Genomic DNA, 17307 nt, shown 5'->3' with positions numbered 1-17307 from the left:
AGCTCACTGATAGACTATCAAAACCAATTGCTTTTAGCTTGTCAATCAGAATGGAGTGATTGACCGTGTCAAAGGCCTTTTGTAGGTCCAGCATGACCATGCCGCAGTATTTGCCTGCGTCCACCTCTTGTTTGATGTGGTCATTCAAATAGAGAAGGCATGTGTCAGTGGAGTGGGATGTTCTGAAGCCAGATTGGAATTCGTAGATTAGATTTTTTTCCGCTAGGTACTTTTCGACCTGTTCGTAGACTATTTTTTCCATGACTTTCGAGATGGAGGTGAGAATAGAAACAGGGCGGTAGTTGCCTGGGTCTAATTTGCTGCCCTTTTTGTGCAGAGGGGTCACCCTCGCAATTTTGAAGTCTAACGCTAACGTTCTAACGTGACTCCGCGGCACCAGTTTCATTAGTGAGAAAAGGGGGGGGGGGTATATTGACGAGGCTTGACAACAGAGGTTCAAAGATAACTTCACATTTATTGGCTATTCGTTTCTTTATATCGCTTTATTCATCGGGCTGCTCTCGTTTCCATCTGTGTTGACAATGACATCCTGGTGTGACATCATCAACTACGGCAACTTAGGATGGTCAAACCTTCTTCTTCTTCTTCTTCTTCCATGAGTTAATGGCAGATCGCGACCACTGAAGGCGCATACCGCCACATACTGTACAATCCATTAAACCCCATAACACCCAAAACAAAACCCCTTCCCTAACATCACCACCCTATCCAATCCTAATCTACGAGTCATTCATTGCCTCCTGTGGGCTGACTCTGGCTTTTTCTACACTCACCACCACCTTCCCTAACTCTCTTACTTGATCACTCACAACCACCTTCTTCCCTAACTTCCCTAACTCCCTTGATACTTGCCCCATTGTCAACCCCTTCATACCCATGTCTAGTACTGCTGCTTCAACTACTAACTTTAACCTCTCTGTCCTACTGCTAACCATCACTATTGTATTCACTACTCTTGTCACAAATGCCACTATCTCCAACTTCTCCCCCCACACCCTCTCTTTCTCCTCCTGTACTTCCTCTACTGACAAATGCCCTTTTCTAAACCCCTCATCCACACCTTGCTTCCCCTGATCCTCCTGCACTACCCTTACTGCCAAATGCCCTTCTCCTTCCTTACCTTGCTTTCCCTGTCCTACCTTCCTAACTGCCTCTGCATACGAAATCCTATCATCCCTTCTCACCTGCTGGACCACTACCTCTCGCTTCATCGCCTCACAACCCCAATACGCTACACTATGCTTCCCACCACAACTACAACACCTCGGCTCCACTCCCATGTCACACTCCCCATACTCATGCTCCCCACTACATCTACCACATCTCTGTCCCTTCCTACATGACCTAGCTATATGACCAAACTCCTGGCACCTGTAACATCTCAACGGTTTTGGCACAAACTCCCTAACCCTATATGCCAAAAACCCTAAAAATACTCTCTGACTAACCTCACCCTCAAACTGAATAACTATCGTCCCTGTCTCCTCCTTCTCTACACCTCTCTTCATCCTAACTACACTCTTAACTTTCCCATTACGTTTGTCACTCCTCAACTCTTCTAACAGCTGCTCCATACTAACCTTAATTGGAATTCCACTAATCACCCCCTTGCACCCACCATCCCTTTTCTCCCCTACTATCCCTACTCCACAGACCTTCACTTTGCCAATGCTCTTCACTTCCCTAGCCTTCTCTACCTGCACTACACTTACACACCCTATAAATAAGTTCCCATCATCTAACACCTTTCCGTACCTTACCTCTCCTAACTGTGCTCTAATGAGGTTTGACAGCTGACTCTGCTCTATGTTCCTAACTCCGTCTACTCCCTCGAATCGCACCACTACATTCAAACCTACAAACTCTTTCTCTCTACCCTCATCCTCTGACCCACTCAAGCTATCTCCCCCCTCTTTCCTCCTCTTACTCCCCTTCCCCCCACTTTCCCTGCTCTTTTTCCCCACCTTTTCCCACCCCTCTCCCCCGTTTTCCTCACCTACTCTACACTCCATATCCCTATCCACACCCTCTCCTTCATCACGGCCACCACTTGCTCCACCGCCCCTGGCTCCCGACGTCGAACCCTGGGGGGAACTAGGGCCAGATAACGGCGCCATACTTCGTTCACTCCTACTCCTACTTCTGGCTCCCGACCTCGGGAGAGGATTATAGCAGTCATCAACATCATCATCATCATCCATGTTTCCTCGAGCACCGTCGCGAACTCCTCAACCTTGTCTTCTTGTCACCCCTGCCCCGCTCGTTGGGTAAACGCATAGCAAAACCGGATGGTCAAACCTCAAACTCAAACCTATTACATCTCGCTCTCTCTCTACGTTGTCAAACATGTACACTAAAGTTAAGTTATGTTGGCGTTTTATTGTGTTTGAGGGAAAGAAACCTCCTGTCCTGCAGTCGTTTTTATTTTCCTTTTGTGCCGCTTGATTTGATTGTATTTCATGAAAAAGGTGTTTTTTAGAGATGGAAGTAACTTGAGAAAAGGTTTTGCATTCTTCTATTGCAGTTTTGCACAATACATGTTCTTAAAATACCTCTGTACTGTGTGAAATATGTCCTAGTAATACAAGAGTACAGTAATAGCTGCCAGTGTTTACCCCTTCAGAAGCATTTATATAGAAATTTTAAGATAAATGATATATACCGTTACCGTCTATGCTTCAAATTATACCGTGATATACATTTTAGACCATACCGTCCAGCCCTAGTGTATAAGCACATCCAGGAACCAAAGGTAATAAACAAGAAAAATATATACAGTACCGATATGCTGTTATATTGAATATGAGCACGGCTGAGATTTGGTTGTAGGTACGAGGCCGCAGATAATATTCAGTATAACAGCACTCCCTCTCATGTGATATTGCTTTTATATACAGTATATATATATATATATATAGTATATATATATATCATCCATGGACAGATTGAGAAGGATGTGCTGTAGTTGAGGAGGATCAACCTGTGTGTTCTCCCCTCAGTGTGCCAAACCTGACCAGTGAGCTGTTCACCCTCCAACCCAGCTTCACTCCCATCCAGACCACACACACTGTGCCCAACAATAACAATGCCTGGGGAGGTAGGAGTACACACACACACACACACACACACACACACACACACATACACACACATACCAGGGTTCCCACAGACATTGCAAAATGAAATTCAAGGACTTTCAAGTACTTTTCCAAGCACTCTTTTTTCATTTTAAAAGGATACAATTAACTTTTAAATGCAGTTTTTTTATAGAAATAAAATCGGATCCAATATTTATGGCTTAAAACCAATTTCCGACAATTAGTTACACTTTAAATAAAAAAAAAAGTATTTCTTTATTCAGAACAATTTGATCATGGATGAACAACACTTTCAATGTGAATGGTTGATTTGAATTCCAAGGACTTTTTAAGCACATTGTTAAAAGATTGGCTGTTTTCATGGAATTCCAGGCCTTGACTTTTTTTTTTTCAAACAAAAAAAAAAACGCCTTGTGCGAACCCTGACATACACACGTACACAGTCAACGTAGCCCAACTGCCTCATGCCGTCTCTACTTGTCTCCTCTCCTCTCTGCTTTAACGTAACCATGGTAACCTGCGCGATAACTCAGGAGACCTGCTGAAGTCAGCCCCACACACTCAGATCCACAGTCCTGGAATCCATTTGCACTCTGGGAAAATGCTGCCCAGTGACCTGGACTCCTCCTTAGCCAACCTAGTTGGCAGTGAGTATATCCTTTCACCCTCAGCCTTATTGAATAATGTTTCTTTCCTTGGTCATCATCAGTAGTATCCTTTGCTCTATATTCCTGTATCTAATTTGGCTCTTGTTGCATCTCTCCCATCTTTCTTTTGACAGACCTGCAGTTTGGAGCCAAAAAGTGAGTGGCTTTCCAAAATGGTGTTGACCATATTCACATGGTGGCCATTTTGCTCTTATGTCATGCTGCCCAGGTCAGGCTCCGTTCCATCGGAATAGGCACCGGAGCAAAATGGCTGCTGTGTGAATATGATAAATGAGCAAATTACCTTGGTTTATCTGTCTACTTACTCATTATGGTTAATGCATGACTGTTTTCACCCTCTTTCTGTGTGTGTGTGTGTGTGTGTGTGTGTGTCTGCATGTGCACGTTTGTCTGGCTGTGTGTGTGCCTGCACTCCTGTTACGCGTCAGGCCGGAGCTCCAGTGGAGTCAGCTGGTAGAGAAGAAGCCAACAGGAGGCAACGGCTGGCAGTCAAAGACCATGTGCAGTACCAACTGGACCCATGCAACCCACCCCATGGCACCTGCGCCCATGGCCCTCCCTCAGATGGTACAGCAATGACTCCGTGTTCACATGTGTTGATGTGCACCTGTATGCCCTGTGGTGTCATGACACAGCATGGTAAACAAGGCTCTAGATCAGGGGTTCTCAAACTTTTTTATACCACGACCCCATTTTATTTAGAGAAATTTTTTGGCGACCTCATACTTAATGTATCGCGTTCAATGTGGAATTAAGGAATATCACAATAAAAGCACACGTTGTCGAACTTGATCATGCATAATTTATTAGAACATTATCACATCACTATGTTATCAATACACATTTATAAAACGAGGCATATTTAGCCAAAATATGTTGCCAGAACATAAAAGAAATAATATATAATTTTTTTATAGAAATGTTTACTTGCCACTGTCACCTACCCACGACCCCACTTTTTTAATTTGAGAACCGCTGCTCTAGATACAGCGATATGACAAAGGAGAATCGCAGACTAGACGACCAATTATTATCAGCACTGTAAATCGCTTTGGATTTAGCATCAGCTAAATGACAAAATGTAAATGATAATTTGTTGCAAAGCCATATCAAGGGAAGAGAAGTCTTTAATTGTCATGCAGATTCACACACACACACGCGCGAGATGGGCGACCCACAGGAACACACACACACACATGCGCTGAGTCGCAGATGAAATGTCTCTCTGCACCTTTCCCATCCCGTCGTCCTTCCTCCGAAGGGCAGCCGGGAGCAGACATGGGCCGCGCCCGGGACCAATCCAAGTGCTCCTGTCAGGGACGCGACAGCATTAGCGATCTGTTCTGCATGTTTTTCCATTGGGTTTATCTTATCGGGAGGGGACCCTTGCGAGCACGGGGAGAACATGCAAACTCCACACAGAAGGGCCTGGGAGGGGGGAGCTCCCGTAGCTCACCGCATATCTCGGCGCCATTTCTGCGTCGGGGAAAACCGTGCTCGTCACGGATCTGGGGGACACGAGTTCGATTCCCGGACCCGCCGTCATTTCTCAGAATGTCTTCCCCTGCTCTACATCCCATTTCAACCTGTTTCTGTCGGTCATGCTTGACCAGAAAAGCGATAAACGCTAAAAAAAATTAAGTTAAAAAAAAAAAAAAAAAAAAAGGGGGGCCTGGGAGATACCCCACATGGCAACCTGGTCCCCAAGCGGGAATCGAACCCAGGACCTTCTAGCTGTGAGGCGACAGTGTTAACCACTACACCACCACGGTATAATCCTATATACTGTTGATATAGTATGGTCCTGCTTACATGTTTAAGTTACATGCAGTTTTTAGAATGTATACTAAATTTAATTCAGGGTGAATGTCTCTAAAAACCAAGGAAATGGTCCTGGGAGGCTCTACAAACTAATTGTGTCCAAGCCACTCCAGATCAATGGCGAGGTCATCACTGAGACCTATCCGTTTTCTTTTTTACTTTTCATATACTGTACTCCACCTCGACTAAAATGGAACCACCATCAAATGCATTGCCGCATATATACTCTGTGCAGTTTCACACTAATCATAGGTGATCACACACTGGGAGCGGGTGTGAGAATTTGATTAGTTTGGCTATATCCTGGTATGGTTATCTGACAGTTAAAAGTAGGATGCTCTCCAAGGTGGAGAACCAGGGGAGTAAGATCACTGGCCACATATACCTTAGTCCCGGCGTCCTGATCAGCCAATGAGAGCAGTTAGCTGAAATCCTAGAGCATAGCTCACATGCTCTGCACTGCTGCTTTGAGCGAATGCCTTCTTTTTTTTACCTTTTGTCCCATCCCCCAATTTAGTCATTATGTCAATTTAGTCATTATGCCTCGTAGCATGGACTCGTAGCCTACCGGCTTCCCACATGCGATCACTGACAATTGTGTTCGTAGGGACGACTGACCAAGCCGGAGACACCACTGCTGGGAATTGAACCCGGTCTTTGGGGTGGTAGGTGGGTGCTTAGACCTCTACACTACCCCGCCGCCCAAGCTATTGCCTTCTTGACACAGGTTTATAGTCTCTTGTGCTCAGAAGTGGATGTAGGTTTATGGTCTCTTGTGCTCAAAAGTGTCAAGTGCCAGTACTCATTAAGTATTACATTACATTTCTACAGTGATTAAAAGATACTAGGGGATATTGCTGTCACTTTTCCACACCTACTCCCAAACTCTGCATGCGCAGATTGCCGACGGAGTCTCTCTGGATTGTCCAGAGATCTAGGTTTATCAATCTGCACATGGGGAGTTCGGGAGTAGGTGCGGAAAAGTGACTATAGCTCGGCAAAGGAAGGGCCGATCGACTTGGGATTGGTCTCTCCGTGTTCAGGCGTATACAAGTATATTGGATCATGTCTCCAGAACCCCCACAGCCGTAGCTACAACCACTTAATGTCAAGGCTCTCATCCACATTCATTCATTTTCTCCCCCCGCTCTCTCTCCCATGAGCTCAATGTAACGCGGAAGTGCAGTGGTCTATTGCCCAGAGAACCTGATTGGGAGAGGGCATAAAAGTGTACTGGTAGCTTGTAAGAAGTGCCAGTGCGCAAAAAAGATACGGTGACCAGCGGTTTCAAGCTTTGTGTCCCGAGTCCAGACAAATATCTGTAAAATGCTATTATGTCCCGGTTTTCAACATTCACTACCAAATGATCCCAGTTTTAACCAATAGAAAAACAACAATGCACAACGCTTCAGAATTCAACACTGATCTGTCTGTATATGTTAATCAATGATGTCGTCAAAGCTGTTGCTGTTTTAACCAATAGAAAAACATCAACAATGCGCCACGCATCTGAATTCAACACCGATTTGTGCTGATTGATGCGTGTCAACAATGTCGTTGTCAGGCTGTTGCTATGGTGCTTTGGGCATGCGTTCGCATCTCTTTCTGACTGAATGTAATACCTTACATCAATGTTCTATCCATTCATTGGATAAATGTAGCCGCAGCCTATTTATTTGACGTGGTCATTACGTACCCATTGTACTTTTTCTGATGAGGAAGTGTTGTTGTCTGACATCAAGGCCTGCAAATGAAAGCTGTAACATCTGTACCAGCGGAGATGGATAGTAACCCATTTTACTGAGTGATTAGACAAAAACAAGCGTACTAGTTGATATAGCCTACTATAGCGCCAAGCTAATGTCGATAATCAAAGGCTGATCAGTCCATGCCCAAATTTCAGCACTACACAGAAGCCCATTGAAAGTGGACAGCTCCCCTAGTCCTATACACACTCACAGAAAGATAGCAGACTCAGGCAGCTGGAGATGGAGAGGGTACACATGTTTGAGTGTTTATGGACCGATATATCTCAAGCTGTGTGAATACTAATAGCAAACAAAAGAAGGTTGTTTCCCAGTTTCTAAAAACCAATCCCAGGTAAGCGCATACATCTGCATGAACATACAGTACACTTTTAAAATATAATAAGCGCTGGCCCACTTCAAGCACTGCCCATTATGCTTATATAAACTGTGAAGGATACTCTGGAGTTGCATCAAATTTGAATCACAGAGCACTTTATCCTAGAATCTATTAGATGTCTTTTTATAGTGGTTGTATTTATTGTACAGGTTCTACATTTCTGTTGATGAGCTAAGGCACAAAGCCAAAGACACATTTCCATTTATTTTGGCTCACATGAATGGATAATAAATTACATCTTGAATCTTTGATCCAAAATGTAGTCTTCTCTACCAAAGTAGATTGGATGACTTGTTCCAAAAGATACCCATTTGGAAATTCTTGATTGTGCTGCAGTCAGGTCTTTTGGAAGGAGCTCAAGCCTCCGTCCCTCTCGGGTCCTCCCTTCTAATTATCTCTCCCTTCTTCTCCTTCCATTTCCTACTGACCATCTTCTCATCTCAACCCACTCTTTTCATCAATTTTGCCCTCCTATCTTGTCTCCTTTCTCGAACCATGTCGCTTCAGAATGGGATGATCTATACTGGCTATGTAAGTACTGACTGTTTCTCTCTCTGTGGCGGGGCTGCTTTTACAAACTGGAAAATGTCCAGTGTTTTCAATCTCTCATGCTACTATTCTTCTTTCCTCTGCAGGCTCCAGCACCAGTGGCTTTTCCTATGACGACACCCCAAGTGCCTCTGTATGGAATGGTAAGAAAGAACTTACTCTTACTTTTTATCCTGACTAAACTGCATCTGTATAGTAACTATAATATTAATGAGTAACACACACAAGATAAGGATGGAAAATAAAAACAATGTTGAATGCATCGATTACCTCTTCCTCCTCTCTCTCTCTCTCATGTTCAGCTCCCTCCTCAGATGGGCCATCAGATGGGAGGAGTCCCTATGATGGCCCCCCAGCCTGTCATGTACAACCAGCCTGTCCTGAGATCCACCAACCCTTTTGGACCCATGCAGGGGGCACAGGTAACAGTTATGTGGATAAACACAAAACATACTGTATTCACACTGCTAATGATAATTTAAGTAATGGATTCATCCAGAGATTAACCTGTACATCCAAGTGATTAATCTTCATCCAAAATAACCCAGAACATTTTCAATTAAGTTTACTTGCATTTAATTTTCCCCAGGAATACATGCTGAAATAGAGCTAAAGCGTTTTTAACAATTATTGCTTCTGAATGAAATTCTTCTTCTTTTGTATTTCCATCAGACGAGGGATGTCCGATATTGGCATTCAAATGTGATATCGGAAATTATCGGTATCGGTTTTCAAAAGTTTTTTATTTATTTATTTAACCTTTATTTACCCAGGCAAGCAAGTAAGAACTAATTCTGATTTTATTTATTGTCAAAAGTATGCATAATGTTGTGTTAATTCCACGACAAGAGATATGTAATGTTAATGACCTGAAATTATTCCGTTTTTGGGGGGGGGGGAACCCTGCATATATCGGTATCGGAAATTAAGAGTTGGACAATATCGGTATATCGGTATCGGTAAAAAAGCCAATATCGAACATCCCTAACGAGACGCTTTGGTACATTTAACTGCCGCCAATTAAATGTATTGAAGCATCAATGCAGTCATTCTTAATTTTGTTTTGTAATGGATTCATTTGATTCAGTGGATTATTCGTAACACAGCTAATACTGGCACTGTATTCTCATAGTTGTCCTTGTGATCTGGCAGAAAAACCTGTGCCATGCATTTGGTTATAGACAAATAACCAATCAAATATGTTTACAGCCTCATGTTGCAAGTATAGTATCAAGTGCATGCCACTTTTGTCTTTGTTTGTTATGGTTTATTACTTATTATTTATTACACTATTAGACTGCGATTGATTGACTGAGCTTTTGATACAAAGCTTGATGGCTAAACATGAGTTTAAAATGAATTCTGATGTGGTAAATGGTTACCAGGAACACATATTGGTAATATTAATAAACATTTAAGTAAATAGCTACAGTACTGTATATATTTGAGTTACTATGGGTTATGACGGTAGAGAAAAGTCTGGTCAAATACAGCGGAAGAAGAACACTGTGCAGCACGTTCACTATGGACTTCCAGTGTTTCCCATATATGCATTTATGCTGCGCCGCTGCTGAATTAGGACCGCCGCTGCTATGAACTATAGAGGAGAGCACTCGGCTGTGGAAATTAATAGGAGGCGATGTCCTCACTGAACCTCAACTCAATAAGAGAAACTGACCATGTGTAATAGCAATCGACTGCTTAAATATCAGGAATGTCAATTTCAATATTGTAAATAAAACATTGTCTAAATGTTAGGTAAAAACTAGCCAAATTGTTAGCCAAGTTTAACCCTCATCGTCTGTAAATCATTAAAGAAATTATGATTTAAAAAAAAAAATCAGTATTAGGGGTGGGAACCTCACCAGAGGTCCGTCCGACGATACGATATTATTGCGATACTAGTCATATTGTAATATCGCGATATTGCAATTCATTACCTTTTTTCAACAGCAAATTATGTCCAAAGCGACTTACAAGTTCTGTACGACGTCATCACCTCTGCCAACGTGACATACTCAACGTTTTGGTTGATCTTTTCAAAGAAACAGCAGTAGTTCGGCAAGCAAGACAAGGACAAAACTGGACAACCGTTGAGTGTTCGCATTTAGACAGAACAAATTCACGAATAAGAATAACAAAACAAATTGCCTAAGAATAGAATAAAATATACAGTAAAAAATATACAGTACAAATATACAGAAGTCTACAGTAAGTGTAATATTGAACAGTGTTGTTTTAAAAGTAAAAGTACAAGGGCGGTCAGGTGGCGTAGCGGAGATTGCGTTCGTCACCAACACCGGAAACGCTGGATTTGCGTGTTCGAATCCAGCTCCCGGCGTTGTCACCAGCTTGGCTGGCCGTTCACACTAATACAATTTGGCAGTATTAGGGGGTGGGGAAGCTGGCGGTTGGGAATCTGGCGTTGTGGACAGCGACGCCTACAGGTCAGGTCTCGGCGCTTGCTAAGCGGGGCAGGACTTGGTGGAGATAGCGTGCCCTCTCACGCGTTACACTTCACCAATGAGAGTCCTCGCTGCCAAGTGAAAAGACGTCACTGGCTGTCGGCGCACATCTCGGGGGAAGCGTGCGATCGACTCGGGACGCCCTTGTACCGACTCGTAGGAGAACATGCATACAGCGCCAGGTAGGGGAGGGGGGGGGGGGGGGGGGGGGAATTGGCACAACGACTAAATTGGGACGGGGAGAAAATCAGAGAAAAAATCAGAAAAACAGAAAAAAAATAAAAAAAAATAAAGTAAAAGTACAGGAAGATGTTAACTGTCACCCTGTTCTCAGTGATGCAGTGAGGCACATTGATGCATTGTAAAGTCTGATGGCTGTCGGAATGAAGGACTTCCTGTGCCGTTCAGTGCTACATTTAGGGAGTGTGAGCCTAGCACTGAACATGCTCCTCCTGTCAGCCAAGTCTGTGTATAGTGGGTGGGAGGGGTTTTCCCTGATGGCCTGGAGTTTAGCAAGGCTCCTCCTCTCCACCACCATCGCTAGAGTCCAGCTCCACCCCAACCACGCTACTGGCCTTCCTGACCAGCTTATCCAGCCCGTCTGCGTCCCCTGTATTTTCCATCTGTTCACCTCAAAAATATATAAAAAATCATCCTTTTTATCTCATTTATCTAATGTTTTCCATCTGTTCACCTCAAATATATATACATCATCCATTTAATCTCATTTATCTAATGTTTTCCATCTGTTCCTCACTCCAATAATTTCTATTGCAGCAAAATATATATATATATATATATATATATATAGATGTGTTTTTTTTATATTGATACTTGGCATCACTGTATCGATTTATCGGCATGTAAAATATCACAATATATTGCTATATCGATTTTTCCCCCCCATCCTAATCAGTATGCACACCAAATATTACAAACACTTTTTTTTTTATCCAGTGAATCACATTTCCAATATGTCTTAAGACCTTAACATGGCAAAGATGTTGCTCAATCAAATAAGTAATAAATACTTTTACTGATATAAGCAATTTTAGGTCTTAGGTCTGCTTATTCTCCCAGAGCTGGTGAGGGAAGTAGCCAGGGAGTCTCTGTTGCTACTGCAGCAGTTAATGTCCTTGTCAAAAGGTACAAAAGCACAATATGATATTTTGTTCAACTGAATCACTCCCCATTATCCTCTGCAGATGCACTTCATGTAGGGATAATGGCGTAACCATGGCAGCCAAGCCGAGAGAGAGACGGAGAGACAGTTGAAGCAGAGCAATCCAGAACCAAATCCAGTGCAGGAGGGAAGAACAGGGGAGAGACGGAGGAAGAGAGAGGGATGGGAGAGAGTGAAGGAGAAAGGACCAGATGATGGATGACAACTGACCAGAGATGAGATGCCGAAGTCTTTTTGCTTTTCCACTTGCCCTCTTCTCTCCCTCCCTGTATGGCTACCAACCCTTTTGTTCCCCCACTACGTAAAGCTGGGCCACCAGAGCCTGCTGGGCCACCACCAGAGCCTGCTGGGCCACCACCAGAGCCCCATACCAGTCCCACTCATCCCCTCTTGATTTGATTTGCCGTTCCTGAATGGGTAATATTCCGTCTGTTGAAATAGATGATAATGATGGTGAATGACGACGCAGTGATGATCTATAGCCGTGTCGTCGGGAGTGGAAGCTTAATGACCTTTTGTGATGATTTCCTGAAAACCGTTCCAAAAACCTACCCGATCCCCTCCCCTGCCCCGTCCCGCAACGGACTCATACTTGGTGGACATTATCTCTTTCTCTGATTGGATGATTTGCACGCACTTTACTCAATGTGAACTTTGCCAAGGGTGTATGTATATACGTGTTGGTGATATAAGCATCACGTTCAAGCCACTCCGGTTCCTGCTTGTGTGTAAATCCATCAGAACTGCTATCACCACCTGATGTCAGATGTAACATGGATAGATGCGTGTGTGAGAGAACCTTTTCTACATTTCATCGTACTTTACGTGTCAACATTGCAACTTATGTTCCAGTTTGTTCTTTATTGCCAATTTCACATAGGACTTCAGAATATGAATTTGTGCACATGCTCAATTGATTGTGTGTGTGTGTGTGTGTGAGTGAGTGTATGTGGCTATGGAAGCTATGTATGCATTTGTTTCTCTTTCGCGTTCATAGGTCTAGATATCAGGTACCTGATGTCATTATTATTGTATCACGTTTTGCCGGGTTAACAAAGTGTTACTGCACTGGCATTACTGATGAAAGCACTGAGCCAGACCCAGGCATCTTAGCTGGATGTAAACAAACCTCATAGACAAATCTTTATTATTACAGGACATGCTAGACACATGGTGTAATTCATGTCCCTCTCTACTACAGCTGTGCAACATCATGCAATCAGCATCATGCAATTTCATTTTCACTCATCTGTAAACATGGTTTAGAAGCTGTCCCTATTGTATAATAGTCTTGTACTTGTCGCAAGTCTGCGTCAAGATTCTTTGACAGAATGCAGTTTTTCTTAACCAGCTCCGTTCCTTTTTATCCTTACTGCTCTATAAAAAGTAGTGAGCAATGCACCGAGGAGGCAAATAGAGGTGATTGGATGTTAACAAGGAAGTGATGTGGCCTTGCCCAATAGAAACAGTCTCGAGACTTCCTGATGCTAACTCCCACCTATCCCTCCCCATCCCGAGTGTAGCTCCTGTCCAGAAATGCCCTCTTTCCAGTCCCTTCACATGTAAAACTGCATCAGTTAATAAGGCAGTAGACCTTCCGCCTTCATTCGGAGCCATTTTATCAAGGCGGAACGTTTGTATCGGTTAATATTTCGTTTTCTGGACAGGACGGCTAAAGGTCAAATGGAGAAATCACAAATGAGAAACAGCATTAAGTATCTGGAACAACCCCAGTCTTACCCACAGTGACAAAAGATGGACTGATAGAGTCAGACAGACTCATTCATCGGAATTTCACTGGTTGAATAACTCTTTAAAAAGACCTGCAGACAGACTGCTCAAAAGATAGACCGTATATATAGCACAAACCTTCAAAGAGGGAACAACGTTCTGCTGCACAAAAACCTAAAATAATTGCTGGGATGTACAGTTGAAAGGGGGCAATAATTGGTTGGGAGGAAGTTGTTTTCTATCGATTGTGTTTGTTGTATGTACATATACTGTTATGTATGTATGTATGTGTGTGTACACGCCTTCCCATTGCGATAAACAGGGTCATGTTCCTTGGCGAGGCTCCAGAGCCTCAGGTGTACTACCACGGTTAGAGGTGAAGGTGTGTTCTAACTTAGCAATGAGTGTTGTTGTAACCGTGTCTCAGTCTGTACTACATGGCGTCACTTTTGTCTCTTTAGATGGCTCTAGGATCACTCATCCGCTGAACAAACCAACCATCTTAAAACCAAGCTCCCCCAGCCAACTGGAGCCACACACACTGAGAATGAATTCTAAACCCAATCTCTCATAGAACTGTGACTTTTTAAAACTTCTGGTGGAAAATCCTAAATGATTCTCTCCTGAACTCTCTAAACCGTTGGCTATTCTAAACAAATCTCCCTATTAGGTAACTGCAGCTATGACTCTACTACCAGCAGCGAGATGGGAGGTTGGAAAACCTGAGCCACCAAGTGGTAGGTGGCGATGACCCACCCGTGACTGAATACCTAAATCAACAGACAGCTGAGGTTTTGTATACGTTCTTTGAGAAATTGTCAATAGTTTCCATCAACTGCATCAACTTCCTCGCTCCAGTGTTCCGTCTCGCCGGCTGAACGCCGTTTTCACAATGGCGACTGTCACCTCATGCCCCCCAACAGCGCAACCCTATCCGCCCTAGGCCAACTTCTGACTGTTAGTTTGCCGTGTGTCCATTGTATATAGGTGACGCTCTCCCCATGCGTTTTTAGATGTGCTCCCTCTCTCTGTAAAGTAACTCATCAAAGCCCCGTTGGACGACGTACTGTACGTGGGATCATTTCTTGCTGTATCCGTGTTTGGGTGGCGTGTTTGAAGGTGTCATCATCCAGGGGAAACGGGTGGGTGGGGTCGATGTCTATGTTTGTGTCCATCGCGAGGGGAGGGGTGGGGTTGGGAGGGGTCAACTCTTCATCACAACTGGTCTATACCAAGAGTGTCTTCATCAAGGGAGGGGACAGGACAGGTCCTCTTCCAAACGGGAACATTTTTTTGCACCAAAGTCATCATCAAAGAGCAGCTTCTTCAAGGTCACTATGGATGGATGATGTCACAACTCACAACTCATTTGATTTAGATTTTCTATTTTTTTTGCATTATATTTTTCAGAGACGAGGAAATGGTCTTTTTTTGCATGATTAAGTGTTGTCTTTTTATTGGCTTGTGTGCCCGGTAAAAGCATGACCATTGTTTGAACTCTCACTTACCGGTGTGTTTGGAAAATGTTTAGGAAATTTCTCCATGAGATTTTTTACTTACCTCTTGACATGAAATGTTAACCGACATTCATAAATCATGTGTTTTACAAGATGTAGGCCCTGATAATGGTTTGAAGCCCATCTTGCATGCAGAAATGCAACTCGCAACCCCCCCATCAAACTTCAAATACGGTTATAACGGCCGCATCTTTGCAAAACATGGATGTCGATGCCAGTCATCACCTAGCTAGCTAGACATTGCAGTCTTGTACAACCGCTCTTTATTAAAGCGTTGCTATTTTCAATACATGTGTTGGAATGCTTGCTCCTTTTTTTTATTTATTTTTTTACTCTGCCAGCAGCATCTTGGGAGGTTGTGATTGAAAGTCAAACGTACTGTACTGTATGTGGGGTCTGGTCCACATGGTGTGGTGTTGAACATGTGTTTGCCTAGTCTTGTCCTGTCTAGTGTCATTTATTTGACTCCCATTGTTCTCGGCCATTCACTACCTACAGACTGGTTTCCTGACTTGGGTATATTAGCGCTAAGATAATTTTTGTTTCATTTGCATAATCAGACCTTAAATCAAATCTTTACACAAATAAGGAATAGACAAGTGTACATATACAGGTGTGTAGAACTTAACGAGCGGGCGTGATGACAGTGCCAGTGTTTTTGCCCATGTTGACCAGACTGGTTAAATCCATCCAGATTTGCATCAGAGTGTCTTCAGTCTGTATAAGGACATTATACATCTGTAAAAAGTATATGAAGGAAAGCTTAATTAAAACTGCAAGGGAAGTTAAGGTAATTAGTTGGATCAGAGCTCCCCCGAAAGTATACCAAGGTCTGGGTTCATCCATGTCACATTTTCGGTCAATGGCACAAAAATGATCTTAACGTTAAGGTGGTTTTGGGAAACCTGCAGGTGAATTATTAAAACAAGTGCAATCTGTCTCCTTTTTTCATTCTTGCAACTTGTCCCCCCGACCTCCATCACAAAGTTCTGTTGAAAAGGGGAGGATTTTTAGACAATTAACAGCCCTGAAATGTGATGCCTGGTGGATATCCGAAACACCGACCTTATACAAGAGGAAGTGAAGAAGGGCTTCGCCTAAACTTATTAAGGGACACTTACGGTCTAATAATCCAAATGACGACCACATCGTAGTCTTGATTTCGTCTGATTTAACCCTTTCAGGTGTACAGTTTTAATTTTTTTCGTTTCCTCATAACTCCAGTGGATTTCTAAAACTCCCTAGTGGTCTCCCATAGTCATTGTCAGAATGATCAGTTCCAATTAAATTCTAAAATCACACGTAAGATTCTCATACACCTGAAAGGGTTCAAACTGAGTTATGTTGAAATCTAGCTGTGATCTGCCTACTGGAAACCAGGTCCACATGAGTGGAAAGATCTCACTCCCTTATTGTTGAGCCAGTGAAAGATGTATGATGATCATGCCTTTTCAACCATCAGAGGCCAATATGCAGGGTAGATCCTATACGCTCACTTGCTCAATATCATGTATATATACTGCATTGACTCATTCAGTAGCCCCTTGTCCATCTGTAAACTGTTTACATGCACATTAGTATTACCATATTATTCAGGATACTTGAGCATTTCGTCTTTTGAGTTGAAGCGTGTAAAGTTAAACACTATCCCCTTTACAATAGCTGGGAGGAGCTCATATCCCAACCATGAGAAGGTTGAATGTGATCGCTGGGACATAACATAAGAGCAAGGAGGCATATACATCTTATTTCATTTACTGGTGGAGTTTCGTGATGTGTTTAGGTTATGTTTCCATGGGAATACGGACAATATTCTGTTTATGTAGAGGAATATGGACCTTAACCAGGACCTTAGCTGGTATCCTGGATATTATGTGCATGTAAACACACTTGTTAAGAGCCTGAAACATCATCATGTTGGCGGGCAGTGAGGGACCATACCCTTCTTCTCATTTCCTTTTTTGTACATCAAAGTGATATAGTTATTACAATGGGTTTGCATTGTTATAAAAAAAAAATGATTTTTATTTGAAACGCAGAGGTTGATGTTTTTTTGAAGAAAATGGAATAAAATGTCTTCTGATGCTAAGGTTTCATTAAATTCTTTGG

General features: G+C 42.9%; 1 protein-coding gene across 2 annotated transcripts in view; it reads left to right on the top strand.

The window, feature by feature from the left end:
• The window catches only part of LOC311232949 (phosphatidylinositol-binding clathrin assembly protein-like), a 61258-nt gene extending 46447 nt beyond the window's left edge, over window positions 1-14811 (top strand). For both annotated transcript variants that reach the window (XM_084319788.1, XM_084319787.1), the window contains 7 exons: window positions 3021-3118; window positions 3653-3766; window positions 3901-3922; window positions 4216-4354; window positions 8389-8445; window positions 8605-8724; window positions 11973-14811. In XM_084319788.1, coding sequence (XP_084175914.1) covers window positions 3021-3118; window positions 3653-3766; window positions 3901-3922; window positions 4216-4354; window positions 8389-8445; window positions 8605-8724; window positions 11973-11987 — 565 coding nt within the window. In that variant the 3' untranslated portion in view covers window positions 11988-14811. The remainder of the gene's footprint in view (window positions 1-3020; window positions 3119-3652; window positions 3767-3900; window positions 3923-4215; window positions 4355-8388; window positions 8446-8604; window positions 8725-11972) is intronic.
• The last annotated feature ends 2496 nt before the right edge of the window (window positions 14812-17307 follow it).

Source organism: Notolepis coatsorum, assembly GCF_963971535.1.
Source record: "Notolepis coatsorum genome assembly, chromosome: 8".
NCBI lineage: Eukaryota > Metazoa > Chordata > Actinopteri > Aulopiformes > Paralepididae > Notolepis > Notolepis coatsorum.
The sequence above is the reverse complement of the archived record's forward strand: the minus strand, read 5'-3'. Positions and strand labels throughout refer to the sequence as shown.